At 35.8% G+C, this 26,624-nt stretch overlaps 1 protein-coding gene across 1 annotated transcript in view; it reads left to right on the forward strand.

Annotated features, from left to right (window-relative positions):
• Positions 1–11,910, forward strand: part of LOC145988860 (uncharacterized) — a 36,427-nt gene extending 24,517 nt beyond the window's left edge. The window contains exons 3-4 of the mRNA XM_083124107.1: positions 1,303–1,988; positions 10,395–11,910. Coding sequence (XP_082980233.1) covers positions 1,303–1,988; positions 10,395–10,489 — 781 coding nt within the window. The 3' untranslated portion in view covers positions 10,490–11,910. The remainder of the gene's footprint in view (positions 1–1,302; positions 1,989–10,394) is intronic.
• Positions 11,911–26,624: the final 14,714 nt, after the last annotated feature.

Genomic DNA, 26,624 nt, shown 5'->3' on the forward strand with positions numbered 1-26,624 from the left:
GATTTTTTCCATCTGTTCAAGTGGCTCCGGTGCTCATCCAGCATCCTATGAAGTGGGCATCTGGAGGAAACTCGAGGGGGGGTTAAAGGTGGCCAGGGGTGTGGTACTGATCACGTCACCCTGACCTTGGGCTGTGATCAGGAAAGTGTGAGGCCCTAACTTCACACCCCCTATATGCCTTCATGGCATGGTGCAAAGCAAAGGAGAGCACTTTAACATGCAGAAGGTTTATAAATACAAGGGGAAGTCATTAAATAGGAATTTTATTCTAAATTTCATGGAGATTTATGCAATATGAAAATTTGTATTTCGGGACTGAAAATGGTTCCTTAGCAACATGCCATGAACGGGTCATGACGATCGAGCAGTATGCACCTGCGCAGTATCTCGTACAACATGGCCGCTCCACTGTTGACTTGCATCATAAAAAGCAACGAAGTGTTATTCGTTTTTTTGTGGTCAGACGGGAGTGAAATCTTCTGAAATCTACATCAGAATGAAGGTTCAGTACAGAGACATTTGATTTGATTTAATTTATTTTTATTTTACTTCGCGTTTTGTGCCTTTTGGCTAATTTGCGAAGATGGGGATGAATGATGAAATTGATGAATGGACATTCACAAACAACCATGCCCGAGCAGGATACAGAGACATTTGTTTAAGTCAGGAAAGAGATTATGAATGGGTGGAAAGATTTAAAGACTGAAGACAAAATGTCATGGATAAACACCGGAGTGGCAAGTGAGGCAGTGAAGCAGCAGATCGACCAGTGAATCTGTTAATTTAGTACACTCTCCACTGACTTAAACAATTGTCTCCATACCGAACCTTCATTCTGCTGTAGATTTGAGAGAGAGAGCTAATCTAATTAAAAAATTTCATAATTTGGAATAAGAATGTGGTCATTATTTACTGATGCAGTCAGTCATTTTGGTTCTCCTTTCATCTTGTACACATGAAGATTATGTTTGTAGTTGATGAAGTGCTTGCTTGTTCCCATTACTTAGCATCAATAAAATTACCAGAAAAATGCTAATGTGATACAATGTGTATGTAACAATTCTAATATACACTAGGCGCCATAAGTACAGAACTCCTCTTATTCCATGAATCCCATGAATAAGATGCATTGTCCTGGTAAAACACAAGTTGTTCTCTCTTTGGCATGAGTATTCCATTGTCTTTGTTTATTATTGTTAGTGTAATCAGTCATGCTTAGTGTGACTATTAAACAGAAGAACTAGAAAAGAAACAAACTACAATACAATAGATAAGAGCATTCTTTTTTTACTGTATTTTCAGGGACATCTGGAATGATATTCAAAGACAGCACTACCCTCTCTGTCCACTGTGCAAGGAGAAATATACTGAACCGAGAGAATTTAGGAAGCATTTGAAGGTGCATGGCATCCGAAGATGGCAATGTAAAGAATGCCCTCGTTGTTATGATCAGGAATGGAGGGTGAAAGTCCACTTTAGATATCATTCAGGATTCCGACCTGTCCATTGCAAAGTGTGTAACAAAGGATTTTGTCATAATGTTGCTTTAAGAAACCACATAAGATGTGTTCACGAGCGTGAAAAGATAAAAGTAACATGTGAATTTTGTAAATTGAAAGTCTTCCAGGAAAATTTGAAGAATCATTTGAGTATGCACGAAGAGCACCCACAGTTTAAGTGTGATATTTGTAAAGCATGTTTTCCTTTAAAAAGTTATTTAAAAAGACACTTGACAAAACATGATCCCATCATTGTTCAGTGTGGCATTTGTAGTGATCGCATATACAAAAACAGTTTACAGTCTCATCTAGCATGTCATAACAAAACTAAGAAGCAGTGTGAAGTCTGCGGAGCTAAGCTATCAAGCTTTAACACTTTGAAACTCCACATGAGTATGCACAATGGAGAACAACCATACGTCTGCGATATATGTGGGCGGAAGTTTGCTCGGAAGACTAATATGCAAACCCACCTGAAACTTCATGCAGGTATCAAACATATCCAGTGTGAATGTTGTGGGAAGAGATTTTCTCAGAAGTGGAACCTTCAAACGCATGTGAAATCATGCCACAATTGAAGCAGGAAATCCATTAAAAAAACTGCTCATAGGATATTTGGCAATGATACGGTGTTTTAGGTTTTAACTTATTTTTAATGAACTGCAACTGCATGCACTGATTTTATACTGTGCAATCAATAATAATTTATTGAATTTGTTTAACTGGGTTGGTAGGTTAATAGTATTTGTTTCTATTTTATATTTGCATTTTTGTTTGCTTCTATTTTATATTTGCATTTTTTCTGAAAGCAAAGACGTTTTTACAAAGCCATGTCTTCCCACATCATGATATTTATAGTTTACATCGTGACATGTGTAGTTTTTCAGCTTGAGGAGATTTTAATACATCACATATTCATAACAAAATGAAAAATTTATATAAATTTTCCCTATAAATAAGTTAGATATTATAATACAAAGTGCAAGCATTATAGTTTTGTACATTCACTGTAATGATATAAATTAATAAATACTTTATTTATTTGTAAGTATTGCTCTGGAACAGTTGAAGAGTATTCAAAATCCATATACGATAAATTCAATCAGCTCTCCTGCAAAGTCAGTGCAGATGGACACAACAAAATACGTGGGTTGTAAATCAAGTAGTGACAACACTGTCAGAAAAAAGTGATGATACCATGCATGAGCTATCAGACAGTGAGCAATGTCAGTTTGTGGCCATGTCGATGTATGGAGATTTTGATTCACAATCACTGTTCTACCTTTGTATGAATAAACATGTTTTAGTGGAGTCAACAAAATGGTGTTCATTTCAACCTCGTACATACACAACAGCACTTGCTGCACCAACCACTTTTAGCACTTCACACATCGACATGGGTCCCAACGGACAATGCTCACTGTCTCACAGCACATGCAGAGTGTTATCACCTTTTCCTGACAGTGTTGGCACTGCTTTATTGACAACCCACGTAGTATTCCCCACACGATGTGTGTGTGTGTGTATTCACATTATAAAATATATTAACCGGCACGGCTACATTTCTGTTGGTCAGAAGTAAACTTCTTGTGATAAAGCAGCATACTTTTGTCCCTGAGCCATTCCAAAATTCCTTTCCTATATAACTTTCAGCAAAAAGGTTAATCCTTTTACTTGTGTTTTCCATATTATCCAATTGCTAAATTGTTCCATGCCCTTTTCCCAAAATTTCATTGTCAACCGTCTTGTTGGTGACAATTAGCAACCTCATAGATTTATTTCATTCACGCTAGAAATACCTTTTTCCCCAAGAGAGTATCACATTACAGGATAGGTGTATCTAATAACTAACTAACTAACTCTTTAGCCTTCTTAAACCCGAAGATTCATGTCTGCAGCAACACAGGCCTTTCATCTGTCCCTATCCTGAGCAAGATCTATATACTCCTTTCCATCCCTACAGATTTCCCTTAGGTCCATCTCAATGTTGTCCCTCCATCTTCGTCTTGGCCTTCCTACAGGTCTCTTACCATCAGGTTTCCCAACAGGAATCCTGTAAACTATTCTTTCCTCTCCCATTCGTGCCACATGGCCTTTCCTAAGGATCTTATTTTCAAATACTCTCAATTTATGTTCTTCTTTCAATGTAAGGGACCAAGTTTCACACCCATATAATACTGCAGGCAAAACTGTTTTGTATATTTTAACTTTTAGTTTCTTAGATATTAAACGAGAAGACAAAAGTTTATGAATAGAAAAGTAACATGCATTAACTGAATTAAGCCTACTTTTTATTTCCTCTTAATATAAGTTCTGTTTGTTAATATTACTCCTAAGTATTTGAATTTGGAAACTGGTTCAAATGAGTTGTTATCGTAATTAGATTTTGATTTTTGCGGAATATTGCTGCCGAGGTGAATATCAGTGTCGGGAGTGTTGAGACAATCATTCACGACCACTTACGCTCCCGCAAAATCTGTGCAAGGTGGGTTCCCCGCCAGCTGACATTCGATCAGAAGTGGACACGAAGGACGGTCTTTGAACAGCTTCTGAATCGGTTTCGAGCAGAAGGTGATGAATTGTTGCAATCCATCATCATGTGTGATGAAACATGGTTGCACAATTCAACCCCAGAGACCAAAAGATGCAGCATGGAGTGGGAAGAAATTCACGACAGACGAAGTACTGCAGTGGCTACGACACCAACCAAGTTCTTTCTATGCCAAAGGAATTCGGGAGCTGCCAGAACGATGGCAACGTTGCCTCGGCGCGCACCGAGAATACTTTGAAAAACTGACATAGTTTGGTGTTTCTTCTGCTACCTATTTCCTCTGCAGAAATAAAAGTCCCGGTCAACCTTGAACGACCCTTGTAGATATTAAATGAGAAGACAAAATTTTATGAATAGAAATGTAACATGCATTTCCTGAATTAAGCCTACTTTTTATTTCCTCTTAATATAAGTTCCATTTGTTAATATAACTCCTAAGTATTTGAATTTGGAAACTGGTTCAAATGAGTTGTTATCAATAATTAGATTTTGATTATTACCTAACACTTGGTTTCGGCCTGTAAGCATATATTTAGTTTTCTCTTTGCTAATTTCCAAACCTATCTCTTTAGCAGTTTTGAAAAATATTTTAGCATTATTCTTAATTGTATTTATATCATCCCCTAATAAGTCTACATCATCTGCATATGCTAACAACCGAGTCACGCCATTTAATTTTAGTCCTTCATTAGTTTCTTTTACCTTCCTAACAGCATATTGTAAGGCAAAATTAAAGAGCAATGGAGATAATGCATCTCCTGGTTTTAACCCATCATGAATTGTAAATTTGTCAGACACATTAATACCCATATGAATTTTACTTTCTGTTTCACTGGTGCATACATTTATCATATTAACAACATTCTTAGGTATTCCAAACTCTACTAATATATTATATAATTTATCTCTTTTGACCGAATCATATGCTTTTTTGAAATCAATAAATAGTTGATGGACATTTTGATTATATTCCCACTTTTTCTCAAGTGTCTGTCTGATGTGAAAAATTTGATCTGTAGTTGATCTGTTATGTTTAAATCCACATTGATGATCGATTACCTATAATTTCATTAGCATATGGGGTTAGTCTTGTTAAGAGAATGTTAGATAATATTTTATATGTTGTTGAGAGTAAAGAAATTCCACGGTAATTATTGCAGTTCAGGCGTATCTAATAGACCTTGACTTTTAACTTTTAACCAACAATGTCCCAGAGTTCAGAAGTAGTTGAGACCTTGCCCCTTTGTGTCCCTGCATATTGCCACAATAATATATTATCAATTAGTCTTGAGTAGTGAGCGTGTACTGGAACAGTGTCTGAAAGAAAAGAAAGAAGAAAAAAATGAAAAAACAGCATAAACACCCATCAGCGTACACTGCTCTAGAAGTGTGTTTCATAAATGCACATGGGATTTGCTACTGGCGAGTTAATAGCCAATCAACGGCAAGGAGTGAAAGTAACATCATGACAAACTTGCCATCCACTTTCTCTTCTGTCAAGAGGGCCGTCGCAATATTTGACCACTCTTTCTTTCCAATATGTAATGTAATTTCACAGGTGCCATTGGTTGTAGACTATTTGCATAGTGAAGATTATGTCAATGTAAAAGAAATTACACAATTTAAAATTTAGTCATTAAAAAAGGTCCTGGTTTGGTACATGCAGTACTTGCATTTGTTAGCATCATTTCTGCCACTTCTGGCTAATCACGACAATGAGGATGAATGGTTGACAATTAGATTAAATTGATTAAGGGACACTTGCAAAGAAAGCAGGCCTAGGACAAACTTTAAGCAAATTCAAATTGATTCACGTGCAAGTGGTATGTATGCTATGAAAGTGTCATTTTAACACATACAAATTCAAACTTAAATAGCACTAGCTGATTGCCCGGGTATTTATTTATCCCAATCTTCTATTTGACAGAAAAATAATGAATTCTAACTATAGTGTAAAATAAACTTGGAGTTGAACGGCATTGGTAGTGTCACTATTCATCTTAGCAGCCTCGAAAGCTATGGATTCCACACTAATATCGGTCGTTTTACATGTCACCACCTTCCCACCTGCACCCCTAGGGGTGCCAGGGGTGTCTTGGAGTTGAATGGCATTGGTAGTGTCACTATTCATCTTAGCGACCTCGAAAACTATGGATTTCACACTAATATCAGTCGTTTTACATGTCATCCTCTTCCCAACCCCATCCTTAGGAGTGCCAGGGGTGTCTTAAGAGTCGAGTGGCATTGGGAGTGTCACTATTGATCTTAGCGACCCCAAAAACTATGGATTCCACACTAATATCATATGTTTTACATGTCACCCCTTCCCCCCCCCACCATACCCCCACAGTATTTCTTTCGAGATTGCAAGTGTGTACCTAGTTTGGTTGAAATCGCTCCAGTGTTTGACAGTTATGCCGGAACAAACACACACACATCCATTTTTATATATATAGATTGTTAGAATATTGTATTTTTGATCATTCAAAGCCATTTCCAGTACTGTTAGCATAGAAGCAATGTATCAATTTTCCTATGTATGAATATCAGCTGAAATTTACAGATTCAAAACTTGCAAATATGTGAAAGTGATTCTGATGTTCAGCTCTTGAAACTTGAAAACATGCAAATCAGTCACAGATATAATACAGTACAGTGTGGTATGGTTTCCACATAAGGGAAACAAGAATTATGGGTTTTCAGCTCAGTTTCCTTGTAATGCTTTCAAATCTACCATACTTCATGTTATTTCTCTTACGTTGCTCTACCAATCTAAAATGAGGATGTTTTTAATGTAAAAACAGAGATTTTTTTTTAGAATATTTTATTCACATTGCTGGAAATGCCATTGTATTTTTATACATAAATCACACATAACATAATTGTTTAAATATCAGCTTTGGAAACATTTAAAAAATATTCAGGGAGTACACATTGGAATGTAAAACATGCTATTTCTTCATTGTAATTACTATTTGGTCTAGGAATTAATTTGTGCACCTGGACAAGAGATGGCGTAACGAGCGTATCGTCCGACAGTTCCGTGTATCCACACATGCATTGAAAACTCCTGTCAGCGCGCATCGTTCGTAGTATAGGGCAGTTGATTGACGCGTCAACAACAGCATTTTGTAGTCAACTGAACATGGCGCAGTTCGTGCCAGATAAAGTGTTTTTGCGGGGTGTTCTGCTTCATTACTTTAACATGCAGAAAAGTGCTACCGAAAGTCATCGTATTTTGGGGGAAGTGTAAGGTGACTATGCGCTAGCTGAGCGAACGTGTCAGAAGTGGTTTGCACGGTTTAGAAGTGGTGATTTGGCCTGGAAGACCAAGAGTGACCTGGACAGACAAAAAAATTTGAAGACGAAGAATTGAGAGCATTGCTCGATCAGGATTCATGTCAAACGCAGGAAGAACTTGCAGAAGCATTAGGCGTTGATGAAACAACAGTTTCCAAATGCCTCAAAGCCATGGGAATGATTCAAAAGATATCACATTGGGTTCCACATGAATTGAAAGACAGAGACGTTGAAAGACGAAAAACCATTTGTGAATTGCTGCTTCAAAGACAGAAAAGAAAGGGGTTTTTGCATCGCATTGTTACTGGCGATGAGAAGTGGGCCCATTACGAGAACCCGAAACGAAAAAAGGCCTGGGTGAAGCCAGGTGAACCAGGTCCATCACAACCGAAACAAGATATTCACTGTGCAAAGGTTATGCTGTGCATATGGGGGATATGAAAGGTGTGGTGTACTATGAGCTGTTGCAACCGGGTGAAACTATTAATGGAGAACGTTATCGACGACAATTAATGCGTTTGAAGCAAGCTCTGGCCAGGAAACGACCAGAATGGGAGAACAGACATGATAAACTTATTTTTCAACATGATAACGCTCGCCCACATGTCGCAAAACCGGTCAAAACCTATTTAGAAAATGTTGTATGGTAAGTTTTACCCCACCCGCCGTATTCACCAGACGTTGCTCCTTCGGACTACTACTTGTTCGATTGCATGAATAACGATTTGATTGGACAGCGGTTCACTTCTTCAGAAGATATCGAAAAATGGGTCTCTGACTGGATCGCTTCAAAGGATGAGGACTCCTTTCGCCACGGAATCCGTAACTTGCCTGACAGATGGGCGAAAGTGGTGGCTCGCGATGGACAATATTTTTCTTAAGGTATTTATGTATTTTGTGTTTGAACTACAGCTTCAATGTGTGCGTAACAACCGCACGAATTAATTCCTAGACCAAATAGCTGTTAGGTTAATTGCAACAATGGGGTCGAATGATAATTAGATGAACTAATACATACAATGTTAGTGCTGGGATTCAATGTGTTTCTTAAGGTTCCAACGCTGGGTGAATGTCTTTCCGCAGGTGTCGCACACAATATTGCGAATTCCCGCATGGAGTTTCAGATGGGTCTGCATGTTGGATTTCCGTGCAAATTTCCTACCACAAATCTCACAAACAAAAGACTGTTCTGTATGTGTTGTCATTTGGAGAATAAGTGCATATTTGTTTACCAACTTTGCACCCCATGTCTCACACTGACTTCCTTCTCTGTGACCAGCCATGTGACCTTTCCATGATGACCACTTCCTTAATACTTTCCCACATACTTTGCATACTTCCATATGGTCCTGAATATGTTTCTTCAAATATGGTCTACCTGCGAAGGATTTTCCACACAAATCACAAATGTATGGTTTCTTATTCGCATGGCTATTTAAGTGTACCTTCATGTAATCTCGCAGGATTCTTTTTCCGCACTCCTTACAATCTCGATATTTCACAGCTCTAATCATCTTGTGTACATATGCATCGTGACTATAAAGCATGCGCTTGGTTATGAACTTTTTACCACATTTCTTGCACTCAAAATCTTCCCCTCCTCCAAAATGTATTCTCAAGTGATCTTCAAGGAAAGGTTTCTTTTGAAATTGCTTACCACACAGGTAACAAGTAACTTTTGCATTATGTCTTGTTATCTCTACAATCTCTTCTGAAGAGAATTTCGTCACTAAAAAAATAGAAAAGAAGAAACATGGTTGAAATAAGTAGAGTAAAAACTAAATAATTATGTGTGCCATAAATGGAAATATCAGCAAATAAAATAAGCAAAAGATATGTGCTGCATGCAATTTTAATGGAGAAGTATTGTAAAATGAATAATAAATAAATAAATAAAATTACTATAATCCAATACAAGTTTGAACAACAACGAACCATACTGAGAGCAGAATTATCATATAGAAAGCAACAGTTCTAACTTCTTTCCTACCTAAATGCAAAATTAATTACACTTCTGGCCTTGGGCTGTGATCAGGAAAGTGTGAGGCCCTAACTTCACACCCCCTATACGCCTTCATGGCATGGTGCAAAGCAAAGGCGAGCACTTCAACATGCAGAAGGTTTATAAATACAAGGGGAAGTAATAAAATAGGAATTTTATTCTAAATTTCATGGAGATTTATGCAATACGAAAATTTGTATTTTGGGACTGAAAATGGTTCCTTAGCAACATGCCATGAACGGGTCATGACGATCGAGCAGTATGCACCTGCGCAGTATCTCATACAACATGGCCGCTCCACTGTTGACTTGCATCGTGAAAAGCAACGAAGTGTTATTCATTTTTTGTGGTCAGACGGAGTGAATCCTTCTGAAATCTACATCAGAATGAAGGTTCAGTACAGAGACATTTGTTTAAGTCAGGGGAGAGTGTATGAATGGGTGGAAAGATTTAAAGACGGAAGTCAAAATGTCATGGATAAACACAGGAGTGCCAAGTGAAGCAGCAGATCGACCAGCAAATCCGTTAATTTAATACACTCTCCACTGACTTAAACAATTGTCTTCATACCGAACCTTCATTCTGCTGTAGATTTTAGAGAGAGAGAGAGCTAATCTAATTAAAAATTTTCATAATTTGGAATAAGAATGTGGTCATCATTTACTGATGCAGTCATTCTGGTTCTCCTTTCATCTTGTACGCATGAAGATTATGTTTGCAGTTGATGAAGTGCTTGCTTGTTCCCATCACTTAGCATCAATAAAATTACCAGAAAAACACTAACGTGATAAAATGTGTATGTAACAACACACTAGGCGCCATAAGTACAGAACTCCTATTATTCCATGAATCCCATGCATAAGATCCATTGTCCTGGTAAAACACAATTTGTTCTCTCTTTGGCATGAGTATTCCTTTGTCTTTGTTTATTATTGTTAGTGTAATCAGTCATGCTTAGTGTGACTATTAAACAGAAGAACTAGAAAAGCAACAAACTACAATACAATAGATAAGAGCATTCTTTTTTTTACTGTATTTTCAGGGACATCTGGAATGATATTCAAAGACAGCACTACCCTCTCTGTCCTCTGTGCAAGGAGAAATATACTGAACCGAGAGAATTTAGGAAGCATTTGAAGGTGCATGGCATCAGAAGATGGCAATGTAAAGAATGCCCTCTTTGTTATGATCAAGAATGGAGGGTGAAAGTCCACTTTAGATATCATTCAGGATTCCGACCTGTCCATTGCAAAGTGTGTAACAAAGGATTTTGTGATAATGTTGCTTTAAGGAAACACATAAGATGTGTTCACGAGCGTGAAAAGATAAAAGTAACATGTGAATTTTGTAAATTGAAAGAGTTCCAGGAAAATTTGAAGAATCATTTGAATATGCACGAAGAGCACCCACAGTTTAAGTGTGATATTTGTAAAGCATGTTTTCCTTTAAAAAGTTATTTAAAAAGACACTTGACAAAACATGATCCCATCATTGTTCAGTGTGGCATTTGTGGTGATCGCATATACAAAAACAGTTTACAGTCTCATCTAGCGTGTCATAACAAAACTAAGAAGCAGTGTGAAGTCTGCGGAGCTAAGCTATCAAACTCGAACAGTTTGAAACTCCACATGAGTATGCACAATGGAGAACAACCATACACCTGCGATATATGTGGGTGGAAATTTGCTCGGAAGACTAATATGCAAACCCACCTGAAACTTCATGCAGGTATCAAACATATCCAGTGCGAATGTTGTGGGAAGAGATTTTCTCAGAAGTGGAACCTTCAAACGCATGTGAAATCATGCCACAATTGAAGCAGGAAATCCATTAAAAAAAACTGCTCATAGGATATTTGGCAATGATACGGTGTTTTAGGTTTTAACTTATTTTTAATGAACTGCAACTGCATGCACTGATTTTATACTGTGCAATCAATAATAATTTATTGAATTTGTTTAACTGGGTTGGTAGGTTAATATTATTTGTTTCTATTTTATATTTGCATTTTTGTTTGTTTCTATTTTATATTTGCATTTTTTTCTGAAAGCAAAGACGTTTTTACAAAGCCATGTCTTCCCACATCATGATATTTATAGTTTACATCGTGACATGTGTAGTTTTTCAGCTTGAGGAGATTTTACTACATCACATATTCATAACAAAATGAAAAATTTATATAAATTTTCCCTATAAATAAGTTAGATATTATAATACAAAGTGCAAGCATTATAGTTTTGTACATTCACTGTGATGATATAAATTAATAAATACTTTATTTATTTGCAAGTATTGCTCTGGAACAGTTGAAAACTATTCAAAATCCATATGCGATAAATACAATCAGCTCTCCTGCAAAGTCAGTGCAGATGGACACAACAAAATACGTGGGTTGTAAATCAAGTAGTGGCAACACTGTCAGAAAAAAGTGATGATACCATGCATGTGCTATCAGGTAGTGAGCAATGTCAGTTTGGGGCCATGTCGATGTATGGACATTTTGATTCACAATCACTGTTCTACCTTTGTATGAATAAACATGTTTTAATGCAGTCAACAAAATGTTCATTTCAACTAGGGATGGCCAAATGGATCCGGATCCGAAAAATCCGGAACCGTTCAGATCCGGATCCACAAGTTACGGATCCGGATCCCGATACGAAAGTTTCGGATATGGATCCAGATCTGGATCTTTATCCAAAAATCCGGATCCAGATCCGAGAGTTTCGTATCTCAATCCCATTATAATATTACCACACCTTAAAAGGTATTATGATCTTTGATTACAAAGAAATTTTTCATTAGTTAGTCCTTCAAAAATTTTTTTCAAGTATTGTTCAAGTGTTGTTCCTAAAATACTTTGCTACTCATCGGCTAACACACTCGTGCACAAAAATAATCTTACTTGTTTAACATAAAATGTCAGAGGTGATTTTGTAAATGCCATTGAAACGAATATGTATTCATTCGAATGTGTTGGAAATGGAAACACACATAAATGTGACACATTCCATTCCAGGATGAAACCTTTAACACATTTAACAAGATAGAAATGTTATACAAAAATTATACAATTGTTCTACAGTTGCAGTTTTACAAATTAAAATAAAACATTATGATATATGCAGTGTTATATAATTACAAAGTGTAAGACAAACAAGGCAGGTTATCTAAGTGTCCACTTTTAGCACTTCACACATCGACATGGGTCCCAACCAAGACCATCTTAGAGACTCAGGCCACAGCGCTCAGTCCTGACGTCATCATCTGGAGGCGATCATCTTAACGCTGTACAAGGAAGACAATATTTTATCGTGAAGAATTTAAGTTCGTTTGTTTCTTTTAGGAAGGACTGGAAGCTCAGAGGAAGTTTGTTTTCAACATTTACTCTCAGAAAATATAGTTAGAAGAGATAGAAGAAAATATTGAATATTTACACCATTTTTTGTTCAAGAAGCCACTATGGCCACCACAAAAAAATCCCTAATATCACACAAATTCATGTTGAAAATCTTTACAAACTTCCTGGTGGAAATTTTTTAAAAAAAACTGCGTGTATTTGTGAAATATTATCCGTAATATTTTTAAGTTTTACATAAAACTCGTTACAGTTTTTGTAAAAAAAAGTAAGAACAAATAGAATAAGTTTAACCCCGCATGTTACGTTCAGAGGAAATTCGTCAAGTTGCTAACCAATTAATAAACTCTCAGAAGCATCGCTAGCACTTTCATTATTATTATTTCATTGTCTTTCTGTTCATGAAAAGACGACGACAGATAGCACTTTGTAGTACCAACACTCAATTATTTTTTTAACAATTAAATAAGGCAAACAGCAAAAAAGTTTAGTGTGTAGAGAGTTAAAAATGCCAGGAATTGGCAGTAAAAAGAACATAGGCGAGTATGACATTCATTTTCACCAGCATAGAATTAAACTGGGAAAGCTCTTACAATTTATTAACAATACACATCTACAGTATTTAGTTACTTATCCTGTCCTCAAGCAGACATGTAATACTTTTGTTGAAAGGAAAAAAATATTCTCTCCTGGAGGTCACCTGACATCAGAGCCGACCTCGGTGGCTGAGAGGTTAGCATAGCGCGCTACAACGCCAGAGGATCCGGGGTTCGAATCCGGCCGGGGCACGGATGTTCTTTGTCAGTGCTACATCAATGTTATCATATCGTCATTCGTCCTCATCGTCGCCATTAACCAAAAATTGTAGAAAAGCGACGCTAAATAACAAAAATCAAACATGACATGAGCAAGTCTGAATACTAGTAGCTGTACATTTTTTTTTTCATTTTGAACCAATACTTTTTACAAAACGGTTTAAGGATTCAGGTTACGATTGGTACAGAGAAAAAATATTTGCTTAGACTAACGAAAAAGGTTAGGTTGAGAGTTTGGCGATTTATTTGTTTCCAATAACTAAACATCAGTAAAAATGTCTAAATCATTTTGTTTAGGAATACCAAAAAAAAACTGTCACATAAAAGTTGGTACAGTCAAAATAATTTATACACATGTAAGTAAAGAATTTGATTAAATATACTAAAGAAAAACCAATTTAAACTTAATGACTATGTTCGCTTATTCACATAGCTCGGTAAAAAGTATGCTTTTTGTGTGAAAACGTTTATTTGATACACAAACAATATATTCTTGTATAATTATACAAGGAAACATTCCATCAAAGTGCTTGTTGTTACACAATGTACTTTGTATCTCAATGCACAACCTAAATTCTAACTTGCCTTCCATTATCTCCGATTAACCTAAAGAAGCACTAAAGTGAGCTAAAAATAAGAATATAAATGTTCATATTTTTCAATCTTGCTCACTTCTATAGTTTTCTTTCCTTAAGCATGCTTTGAAACTGAACATTTGTATAAATTATATAGACGTTTCCATGAAGAACATGTTGTCGAAGCAGTAGACTGCTTTGGCAGATATGACAATATTTTATAACGTTGAACAATTCATTTTGCAACGATAAACAACTATGTAACGTTAACTAAATATGGTAATTCAAGTTAAATTATTTGACATTTCTAAAGAAATAAGCTTGGTTACATTTACCAATTCGATACTGGTGATTAAAAATGATTTTCAAGAAACAAGTAAAACTTGACCAAATCTAAAAGTATGTTAAATGCCTATTTCGTGCACATTAAATATTTACATTATGAACTAAACTATTTCTCTCGTTTATTTATAAGTATAAAGTCGGTGTTACTTACCCTGGAGTTGATCGTAGAGACACAATTACGTGGAATTGCCCTAATCCATCTATCTTTTTCAGTAACGTCTTGAGGAAATCTAAATACGTACATTAGTCTTACCGATCTCATCATAATTTCCTCTACAATTCGGAACACAACACTTATAGACCATATTCCTTTAACGCTCCTAATTCAATTATACTTCGTTGCAGTTCTTAAAATTGCATTGCAATTCCACATTCGCTAAAAAAGATCCAACATTACTCCTACCAAATAAATCAAACATGGCGGCTGTCTTGCCTACAGATGATGACGTCGCTCACGTGCCTAGAAAAAGCCATTCGGCTTTCTCCAGTTTGAGAAGGTGATGTCCCAACGGACAATGCTCACTGTCTCACAGCACATGCAGAGTGTTATCACCTTTTCCTGACAGTGTTGGCACTGCTTTATTGACAACCCACGTAGTATTTCACCACGCGATGTGTGTGTGTGTGTATTCACATTATAAAATATGTTAACCGGCACGGCTACATTTCTGTTGGTCAGAAGTAAACTTCTTGTGAAAAAGCAGCATACTTTTGTCCCTGAGCCATTCCAAAATTCTTTTCCTTTATAACTTTCAGCAAAAAGGTTAATCCTTTTACTTGTGTTTTCCATATTATCCAATTGCTATATTGTTCCATTCCCTTTTCCCAAAATTTCATGGTCAACCGCCTTGTTGGTGACAATTAGCAACCTCATAGATTTATTTCATTCACGCTAGAAATACCTTTTTCCCCAAGAGAGTATCACATTACAGGATAGGTGTATCTAATAACTAACTAACTAACTCTTTAACCTTCTTAAACCTGAAGGTTCATGGCTGCAGCAACACATGCCTTTCGTCTGTCCCTATCCTGAGCAAGATCTATATATTCCTTTCCATCCCTACCGATTTCCCTTAAGTCCATCTCAACGTTGTCCCTCCATCTTCGTCTTGGCCTTCCTATAGGTCTCTTACCATCAGGTTTCCCAACAAGAATCCTGTAAACTATTATTTCCTCTCCCATTCGTGCCACATGGCCTTTCCTAAGGATCTTATTTTCAAATACTCTCAATTTATGTTCTTCTTTCAATGTAAGGAACCAAGTTTCACACCCATATAATACTGCAGGCAAAACTGTTTTGTATATTTTAACTTTTAGTTTCTTAGATATTAAACGAGAAGACAAAAGTTTATGAATAGAAAAGTAACATGCATTAACTGAATTAAGCCTACTTCTTATTTCCTCTTAATATAAGTTCTGTTTGTTAATATTACTCCTAAGTATTTGAATTTGGAAACTGGTTCAAATGAGTTGTTATCAATAATTAGATTTTGATTATTACCTAACACTTGGTTTTGGCCTGTAGGCATATATTTAGTTTTCTCTTTGCTAATTTCCAAACCTATCTCTTTAGCAGTTTTGAAAAATATTTTAGCATTATTCTTAATTGATTTTAAATCATCCCCTAATAAGTCTACATCAACTGCATATGCTAACAACCGAGTCACACCGTTTAATTTTAGTCCTTCATTAGTTTCTTTTACCTTCCTAACAGCATATTCTAAGGCAAAATTAAAGAGCAATGGACATAATGCATCTTGTTTTAACCCATCATGAATTGTAAATTTCTCAGACACATTAATACCCACACAAATTTTACTTTCTGTTTCACTGGTGCATACTTTTATCATATTAACAAGCTTCTTAGGTATTCCAAACTCTACTAATATATTATATAATTTATCTCTTTTGACCGTATCATATGCTTTTTTGAAATCAATGAATAGTTGATGGACATTTTGATTATATTCCCACTTTTTCTCAAGTGTCTGTCTGATGTGAAAAATTTGGTCTTATATTCCCACTTTTTCTCAAGTGTCTGTCTGATGTGAAAAATTTGGTCTGTTACGTTTAAATCCACATTGATAATCACCTATAATTTCATTAGCATATGGGGTTATATGGGGTTAGTCTTGTTAAGAGAATGTTAGATAATATTTTATATGTTGTTGAGAGTAGAGAAATTCCACGGTAATTATTGCAGTTCAGGTGTATCTAATAGACCTCGATTTAACTTTTAACCAACAATGTCCCAGAGTTCAGAAGTAGCTGAGACCTTGCCCCCTTTGTGTCCCTGCATATTGCCACCATAATATATTATCAATTAGTCTGAGTAGTGAGCGTGTAGTGGAACAGTGTCTGAAAGAAAAGACAGCATAAACACCCATCAGTGTACACTGCTCTAGAAGTGTGTTTCATAAATGCACATGGGATTTGCTACTGGCGAGTTAATAGCCAATCAAGGGCAAGGAGTGAAAGTAACATCATGACAAACTTGCTACCCACTTTCTCTTCTGTCAAGAGGGCCCTCACAATATTTGACCACTCTTTCTTTCCAATATCCAATATGTAATGTAATTTCACAGGTGCCATTGGTTGTAGACTATTTGCATAGTGAAGATTATGTCAATGTAAAAGAAATTACACAATTTAAAATATAGTCATCAAAAAAGGCCCAGGTTTGGTATATGCAGTACTTGCATTTGTTAGCATCACTTTCTGCCACTTCTGGCTAATCACGACAATGAGGATGAATGGTTGACAATTAGATTAAATTGATTGAGGGACACTTGCAAAGAAACCAGGCCTATAACAAACTTTAAGCAAATTTAAATAGATTCATGTGCAAGTGTAATTTGTGGTATGAATGCCATGAAAGTGTCATTTTAACACATACAAATTGAAACTTATCTAGCACTAGCTGATTGCCCAGGTATTTATTTATCCCAATCTTCTATTAGACAAGAAAATAATGAATTCTAACTATAATGTAAAATGAACTTGGAGTTGAACGTCATTGGGAGTGTCACTATTCATCTTAGCAGCCCCGAAAACTATGGATTCCACACTAATATCAGTCGTTTTACATGTCACCCCTTTCTTACCCCACCCCCATACCACACATTATTTCTTTTGAGATTGCAAGTGTACCAAGTTTGGTTGAAATCGCTCCAGCGTTTGACAGCTGTGCATACATCCATTTATATATATATAGATTGTTACAATATTGTATTTTTGATCATTCAAAGCCATTTCCAGTACTGTTAGCATAGAAGCAATGTATCAATTTTCCTATGTAGCAATATCAGCTGAAATTTACAGATTCAAAACTTGCAAATATGTGAAATTGATTCTGATGTTCAGCTCTTGAAACTTGAAAAGATGCAAATCAGTCACAGATATAATACAGTACAGTGTGGTATGGTTTCCATATATGGGAAACAAGAATTATGGGTTTTCAGCTCAATTAACTTGTAATGCTTTTAAATCTACCATACTTCATGTTATTTCTCTTATTTTGCTCTACCAATTTAAAATGAGGATGTTTTTAATGTCAAAACAGAGATTTTTTTTAGAATATTTTATTCACATTTCTGGAAATGCCATTGTATTTTATACATAAATCACACATAACATAATTGTTTAAATATCAGCTTTGGAAACATTTAAAATATGTTCAGGAAGTACACATTGGAATGTAAAACATGCTATTTCTTCATCATAATTACTAGCTCTTAGCTTAATTGCAACAATGGGGTCGGATGAAAATTAGATGAACTAATATACAATGTTAGTGCTGGGATTCAATGTGTTTCTTAAGGTTCCAACGCTGGGTGAATGTCTTTCCGCAGGTGTTGCACACAATATTGCGAATTCCCGCATGGAGTTTCAGATGGGTCTGCATGTTGGATTTCCGTGCAAATTTCCTACCACAAATCTCACAAACAAAAGACTGTTCTCCTGTATGTGTTGTCATGTGGAGAGTAAGTGCATATTTGTTTACCAACTTTGCACCACATGTCTCACACTGACTTCCTCCTCTGTGACCACCCATGTGACCTTTCCAGGATGACCACTTCCTTAATACTTTTCCACATACTTTGCAGGTATAGTTACCTTCCATATGGTCCTGAATATGTTTCTTCAAATATGGTCTACCTGCGAAGGATTTTCCACACAAATCACAAATGTATGGTTTCTTATTCGCATGGCTATTTAAGTGTTCCTTCATGTAATTTCGCTGGATTCTTTTTCCGCACTCCTTACAATCTCGATATTTCACAGCTCTAATCTTCTTGTGTACATATGCATCGTGACTATAAAACATGCGTTTGGTAATGAACTTTTTACCACATTTCTTGCACTCAAAATCTTCCCCTCCTCCAAAATGTATTCTCAAGTGATCTTCAAGGAAAGGTTTCTTTTGAAATTGCTTACCACACAGGTAACAAGTAACTTTTGCATTATGTCTTGTTATCTCTACAATCTCTTCTGAAGAGCTTTCGTCACTAAAAAAATATAAAAGAAGAAACATGGTTGAAATAAGTAGACTAAAAACTAAATAATTATGTGTGCCATAAATGGAAATATCAGCAAATAAAATAAGCAAAAGGTATGTGCTGCATGCAATTTTAATGGAGAAGTATTGTAAAATGAATAAAAAATAAATAAATAAAATTACTATAATCCAACACAAGTTTGAACAACAACGAACCATACTGAGAGCAGAATTATCATATAGAAAGCAACAGTTCTAACTTCTTTCCTACCTAAATGCAAAATTAATTACACTTCTGAAAACAACGTCCAAGAGTTTTTTTTTAATATAAAAAAAGCAGCACCATCATTGTAGGGGGACTGTATTTTTGAGATTGTCTGTTTTATCCTTCCTTTGATGTACATAGCTAATATCATGCAACACTGACAAACATTCAGAGCATGTGCAGAATATCAAAACGAAAATATTTCCAAGTAATGTTTTGCTTATTGAGGCCCTATTTTGGCATTACAAACCTCAGAGAATTGAATTTTCTAATTATTTCATTACAAATTCAATGTTGTAACTGCAATTTATTATTTATGGCAACAAACATATTTAAATGACAGTATAGTATGAAAACATCTTACCAGCACAGTTTAAGTCATGGACTTTAACCCAGCCCCCATATATCAAGGAATATGCAACACCATCCAAACAGGTTGTAATGCCCTGGACATTAGGTTCTTTGTTTTTTTTTTAGTTAAAATATTGTGTTGTTTGTTTTTAATTTGACAAATATTTATGTCATAGACAACTAGTGTCAGGTGGATAAATAGACTAACCTTGATGACCCAGGACCTGGCAACATTTAACAAACTGATAGATTAATTAACAAGCAAAAAATACCATACCAACAAGGAGATAGGGAAAAAAATGGCGTTGAGCTTGTGTTCGGCTACGAGGTTTTTCGGATCGTGATTGTGTTATCCGGTTTTTATTTCGTAGTTATTACGTGTTTGACTATAAAATACCTCTTGTGAGGTATTCGAAGTGAAAATTAATTTGGATTTATTAACTTAGTGTGTGTATTTGTGTAAATAAGAGTATAGTAGTGGTAACGATAAACTGACTCACCTGAACGCTATTAATCAGTGTAATGGGGGAAGAAGCAACCCTATGTACTGCTGATACCCTATTAGCATTAAGCGGTGGTGAAACTCCCGTCTTTCTACAGACTAATATATCAAGAGTGAATGACGAGGATGCTATCATGAAAGGGGAGGAAGAAAAACAAGAACATCGTGCAAAAAAGAGATCGGCGGATTCAGAATCAACTGCCCAACCAGATAAAATCATCCGATCGAACGAGAATGAAAATTCTCCATGACGACAGTACACATATGACAATGCACAATCAGGTCCATATATAGTACTGTTAGAGGGAACAGGAAAAAATATAGGAAAACTGTCCGGTGGCAGTTTAGGGAATAAATTTCGAAAGGCAGGACTAGACACAGAATTGATCGAACAGTGTGGTAAAAATAGAGTCCGTGTGACTTTTCCAAATGCAAAAGCTGCAAATGCTTTCACACAAAACGAAATGTATCATAAAGATTTACAGGTTCGAGCTAGAATTCCTCAAGCTCTTGTACAGCGAGACGGTCTTATTTTCGGAGTTGGCATAGATATCAGTGTACAAGACATTATGGATGGAGTGCAATCGGCGATCCCAGTCATCAGCGCGAGGCGTATGCAGAAGAAAGTATGGAATAATACAGGTTCTTTCGATCTGAGAGACACAAAATTAATATGCCTAACCTTTCAGGGTAATGTCTTACCAGAAAGAATACTAGTAAACAGTGAAATTTTCGAGGTCCGACCTAGAACGAGGTCTGTCTTACAATGTCAAAACTGTTTCCGTTATGCGCATCAAACTAAGAACTGCCGTTCAAAAGCAATCTGCATCAACTGTGGAAAAGAAAAACATGGAGATTCCTGCACAGAAGTTCCTATTTGTGTCATATGTCGAGGTAATCATAGAGCTACATCCCCAGATTGCCCTCAACGACAAATAGAACAGCAAATACAGACATGGATGGCGGAGGAAAACTTATCTTATTTTGAAGCTAAGGCAAAAATATTGGGGACATATAAACCACCTCTAACCAGAAGAGACATTTTGGCACCTCCATTAACTGCTAAACAATTTCCACCGCTCCCCTCTCACGCTGAGGTCATCCAATGTACAATGGCAAGTCCATTAATATCTGTGACAACTAGAGAGTCAATAACTCCTAAAATAGTTACATCCTCGCAACCCTCAATGCGAAAACAGAAAAATCACACGAGTGTGAGCAAAGATGGGCTGCACTCACGTAGAAGTAATATATGGACACGAGAAACTCCAAAACCACCTAAAGAGCTATTTTATGAATCTTCATCACTTGACAGTTTATCCGAAGACGAGGAGAATACGCCATCACCCCCAATTGGACGAAATGCGCAACCCCAGTCTGGATCCAATCACATTGAGCAACATCCACATGAGCATAGATCATCAAATAGACAGATCATTTCAATCCTCCAGCGGAAAATCTTCAGGCACTGTATAAATCGTTAATGCAAACTTTGCCAGAGCTGTGGTCGGCACTAATAAATATATCAGAACTTAGAAGACAACAACCACTACTTAAACATATTCATGAGCTAACAGGGAATCTCTTGACTGTTTTACAAAACTTAATTTCATAAATCCAGGAATCAAAGGGGAAAAAATTAATAGTATATTGTAGGGAATGGAATTTTTAATTCAGTGGAATATAAATAGTTTTTCCGCACGTAAAATCGAATTAAATAAACTAATTGAGGAATCCCATCCTTTAATTCTCTGTTTACAAGAGACTAAAGGAAAGCAATACGAGAATTACAATCTAAAATATTATAATACTATAGGTCCGCCATTTCAACACAATGAAAGAGGTGTGAGCATACACATTCATGAGAGTGTGGCCCACCAAACTCTTTTTTTATACCCAAAAATTAATATAGTAAACAGATATCATGTAGAAATCATAGCAGTGCGCATAAAAATACAAAACTTTTATTTCAGTATTATTAATTTTTACATACCTTCGAATTCGTTATCTCAAAAAATACAACTACAAGATTTTCAAGGTATTCTGGACAATATTCCAGGCCCTTATATTTGTGTAGGAGATTTTAACGGGCATCATCCAATGTGGGGCGGTTCACGATCAGATCATTTAGGCCAGATTTTAGTGGACTGGATAGAACATAATAATTTTATCATACTTAATGATGGTTCCATAACACATATTCCTCGATCCGGAAATAATCCTTCTGTGATAGATCTAACCATAGTATCTGATGAAATTTCCCCCCAACTTACCTGGTTTGTGGATGAGGATATGCGTGGAAGTGATCACTTACCCATACATGTTCAAGGAAGATTTATGTATAATGTACAGATCCCGCGAAATACACCTCTCCTTAGACGCTGGAAAACTAACCTTATTGATTGGTCATTGTATTCCACAACAATTGACTCCTTGATATTATCAGAAAATTTACGATCTAATACTGATATCTCGTATTCTCAATTTATACAACTAATTACAAAAACTCTGGATATCGTAGGTGTACGTTCAAAAGGGCAAGATACACATAGATTCCCACAATTATATTGGTGGACACCAGAATGCGAGACAGCAAAACAGAACCGTAAACGTGATGAGAAAACATTTGCTAGCAGACCCACAATTACCCACAAAATTGCCTGGAAGAGAAGTCAGGCTCTTGCTAAAAAAGCTTTCAAAAAAGCCAAAAAAATAGCCTGGATAAATTATTGTAACTCTTTAGGAAATGCTGAACCTATAAAACTCGTCTGGAAAAAATTTAATTCTTTAAGACACCCGAAACTAAGCAGGAAACAGACAATTGATGTAACCTGGCAAAATGAATTTCTCTCCATGATTGCGCCTCCTTCAGTAAATATAGAATATCAACCTCCTCTGGTTCCACAACAAATTTTTACAAGAGAGTTTCCAGCTGTGACTGTCATAGAATTACATAATATACTACATAGAGTTAAAAATTCAGCACCAGGAATGGATGGAATTCCATACCAAGCTATAAAGAGCTTACCTAAAAGGGGATTTGATATTTTAGTCGCTATATACAATAAAACATATACCGGGGGTAGTATACCTTCAGAATGGAAAACACATGTAGTAATTCCTATATTAAAGTCGAATAAACCACCATCAAATGCCCGTTCCTACAGACCAATAGTTCTAATTTCAGTATTGGAAAAATTATTCGAACGCACGATACAAAAACGTCTTATGTGGACTTTAGAAAAACAACGATTCTTTCCTCCTACGCAAATTGGTTTCAGATTACAACATAGTAGTCAAGATGCCATTGCAATTCTCAACGCTGTAATTCAAAATAACATTGTTATGAATTCCTATTGTTATAGTTTATTTATCGATGTGGAAAAAGCCTATGATGCTGTACCACTGATGCAACTTTGTCAATTACTAGAAAGAATAGATATATCTCCTATGATTCCCAGATTAATTTGGAATTTATGTGCTGATCGAAAAATTTTTGCCTGGTTTCAAAATTCTATCCAGGGGCCTAGATTCACAACTACAGGAATTCCACAAGGAGCTCCACTCAGTCCTATACTATTTAATATATACACACAGTCTCTACACAATGAACAATTGGAGGATTTTGAACTTATTCAGTATGCAGATGATTTCTGTTTTTACAGAATTACTCCACAAGCAACACAGGGATTAATAGACATGACACATTTAATACATAAACTTCAAGCATGGTTTTATGAAGTAGGTTTATCTTTCAACCTTAATAAATCTCAAGTTATGATTTTTAATTATCGTAGCCAAAATGTATTTCCTAATAATATTAATCATATTTCTGACATCCCAGTGGTATCTACATGTAAATATTTAGGAATTCATTTCGATCGTAAAAATAATTGGAAACTGCATATAGATTATTTAATAAATAGAGGGAAATCTGTCCTAAACATTCTTCGTGGATTGGCAACTACTAAGTGGGGCAGTCAACCCACAATTATGTTACTATTTTACAGAAACTGCTTTCGTTCCTTATTTGAGTATGCGGCTTACAGGTACGGTGGTGCGTCCTCAAAACAGTTACAAAAAATTGATGTACTACAATGCAAAGCATTACGAATTTGCTCTGGATTGATGAATTCTAGTCCAAACGTAAGTGTTTATATGGAAAATAGAGAGATGGCTCTATCTCATCGGCGCAAACAATTAACAAATAAATTTCTTTTTCAAACCTGGGAGAATCATAATCATCCATTTAATTTGCTATTTGAAACACAAAAACAGTGGGCAATTATGAATGTTATAGATCCGATCAACCCGAAATTTTATTTTCTTCATTGTTATTGTATGGATCCTGACGCGTACCAAAATTCTTTCACATATCATTCACCTCCAGTATATAAATTAGATTTGCCTCTTTATGCTCAGGCTAACGTCCAATTTTTAGATCATGGTCAGCACGCTCGGTATAGAGAAATATGGCCAGATTTAATTTTCATATATACTGATGGCTCCAAAAAATTTCAGGATGTAGGTTGTGCGTTTTATATTCCTGAAATGAATCAACACCAAATATTTAGGTTACCAGCAGACACTACAATTTTTACAGCAGAATGCTATGCTATTTACCGTGCATTAACTTATTCCATACAAAATAACTATAAAAAAATACTCATTCTAACAGATGCGTTAAGTGCCTTACAGGCACTAATATCATCATATCCTCAACTATGTCGTCAATCTATTTTCATTATATTGATTATACAATTAACTCAACAAGCACAATCCAAAAATATTACTGTTCAGTTTACATATGTCAAGGCACATCACATTAACCAGAGTAATAATATGGCAGATATGTACGCTAAGAGAGCAAGGGATTTACCTCAAATATCTTTCATCAGACTCCCTTATACAGATCTATTACCTAGAGTTAAAATTAAAATAAAAAATCACTGGAAAATTTGGTGCAAGGAACAATTGATGATGGTAGGTCATACATATAGATGGCTGGCGGAATTTGATGCAAGTCAACCATGGTTCCACAGATGTCCTCTTCCAAGACAGGTTATAGTTTTTATTAATAGATTGCGAACTGGTCATGTACGTACACCAGCACATGTAGCGAAAATAGGTATTATACATCAACAAAATTGTACATGTGGTAAAGATAATCCAGATGCCCAACATTTATTTTTGGAATGTGATCAATTCTCTCACCAACGAAACATATTATATAAAAATCTGATAAGATTAAAAATTCCATTTCCTATATCTTTACTTTCTCTTTTATCTGATTTATCAATACCAATTATTTGGATTTTATATGGATACGCTCGAAAATGTCAAATTGAATTATAAACAGAACATAGAATGTAAAAGTGTAAAAATTGAAGATTGTTTAGTGTCATCTGTTGCGTATTGTAAGGAAAAGTTGTGTAACAGAAATCCCATACCACAGACTAATGATGTCCCATAGTATAAATACAGAAACATTGGCCAAAGTCGACAGTGTTTTGTCTGACAGGGTCAGAAGAAGAAGAAGACAACAAGGGGATAGTGCTACAAAATGTCGTGATTAATGGTAATATGTGATATAAAGTTTATAAATTGCTGTTAAGAGCATTTATCTAAAAATAAACCTTTCATTAAGGTGAAATAGTAAGTTTTGTTTTCCGCGCATTGTGATTACAAGTGTCTTTTGACGACGACATGAGCGAAGGGTAAATTCCTGAGCTGGATGAAAGGTACGTAACAAGGTGTTGCATATTCTATTTTTAGAGGCCTGCACAATACCTATAAGACACCCATCTACAAGGCGTCTCCTAATATAATATGTAACATACGTACATGTCATACTAGTTGTTAGAATTCAGTTGATCCAATAGTATTTTATGCTTTTCATAAATATTGACTAACAATTTGAAAAATAAAGTGGAATCACAGCCAAATACGCATACATGCCTCTGGCATGAGAGTGACAATAGTGCTCTGTTATGAACTTCTTTCTTAAAAAGTGCACCAGGACTCAAAAAAGTTTGGGAACCCGATTTAATTCATAATTTGCACTAATTTGGGGTAAAAATCTGGTCATAATTTACTGATGCAGTCAGTCATCCTGGTACATCTTTCATCTTATGCACATGAAGATTACGATGGCATTTTTATTAAGTGCTTAACCATTCCTATCATAGTCCAAAGTTTGAGTATAATGAATTTTTCTTCGCCAATTCTTAGTAGGTGCCTTAGGAAGTATTTTTAACTTGAGTGGACATCCGCCACCTGGTACATTTTCCTGCTATGACATCATCAAAGATGGCGGCCACTCTGTCACAAAACTGCTCATATCTCTGTTAATACTTGACCGATTTTGATGGAAATTTTAATTTCTTTTTAGAAGGTGAAAGATGATGATTATAAAAGCGTTTTTCTTTTGTTTATTGTTTTTCTATTTTCTTTTGCATAAAAAGATCCATAGATACTTTCACTTAATACATATTGTAATAAATTCAGTGTTACTGATTAGTTTATTTTTAAGTCCACTTTATGCACAGAAAGGCCCCTCGGAC

The sequence above is a fragment of the Lepisma saccharinum genome, chromosome 6 (genome assembly GCF_977018435.1).
Source record: "Lepisma saccharinum chromosome 6, izLepSacc3.1, whole genome shotgun sequence".
NCBI classification, from domain to species: Eukaryota; Metazoa; Arthropoda; class Insecta; order Zygentoma; family Lepismatidae; genus Lepisma; species Lepisma saccharinum.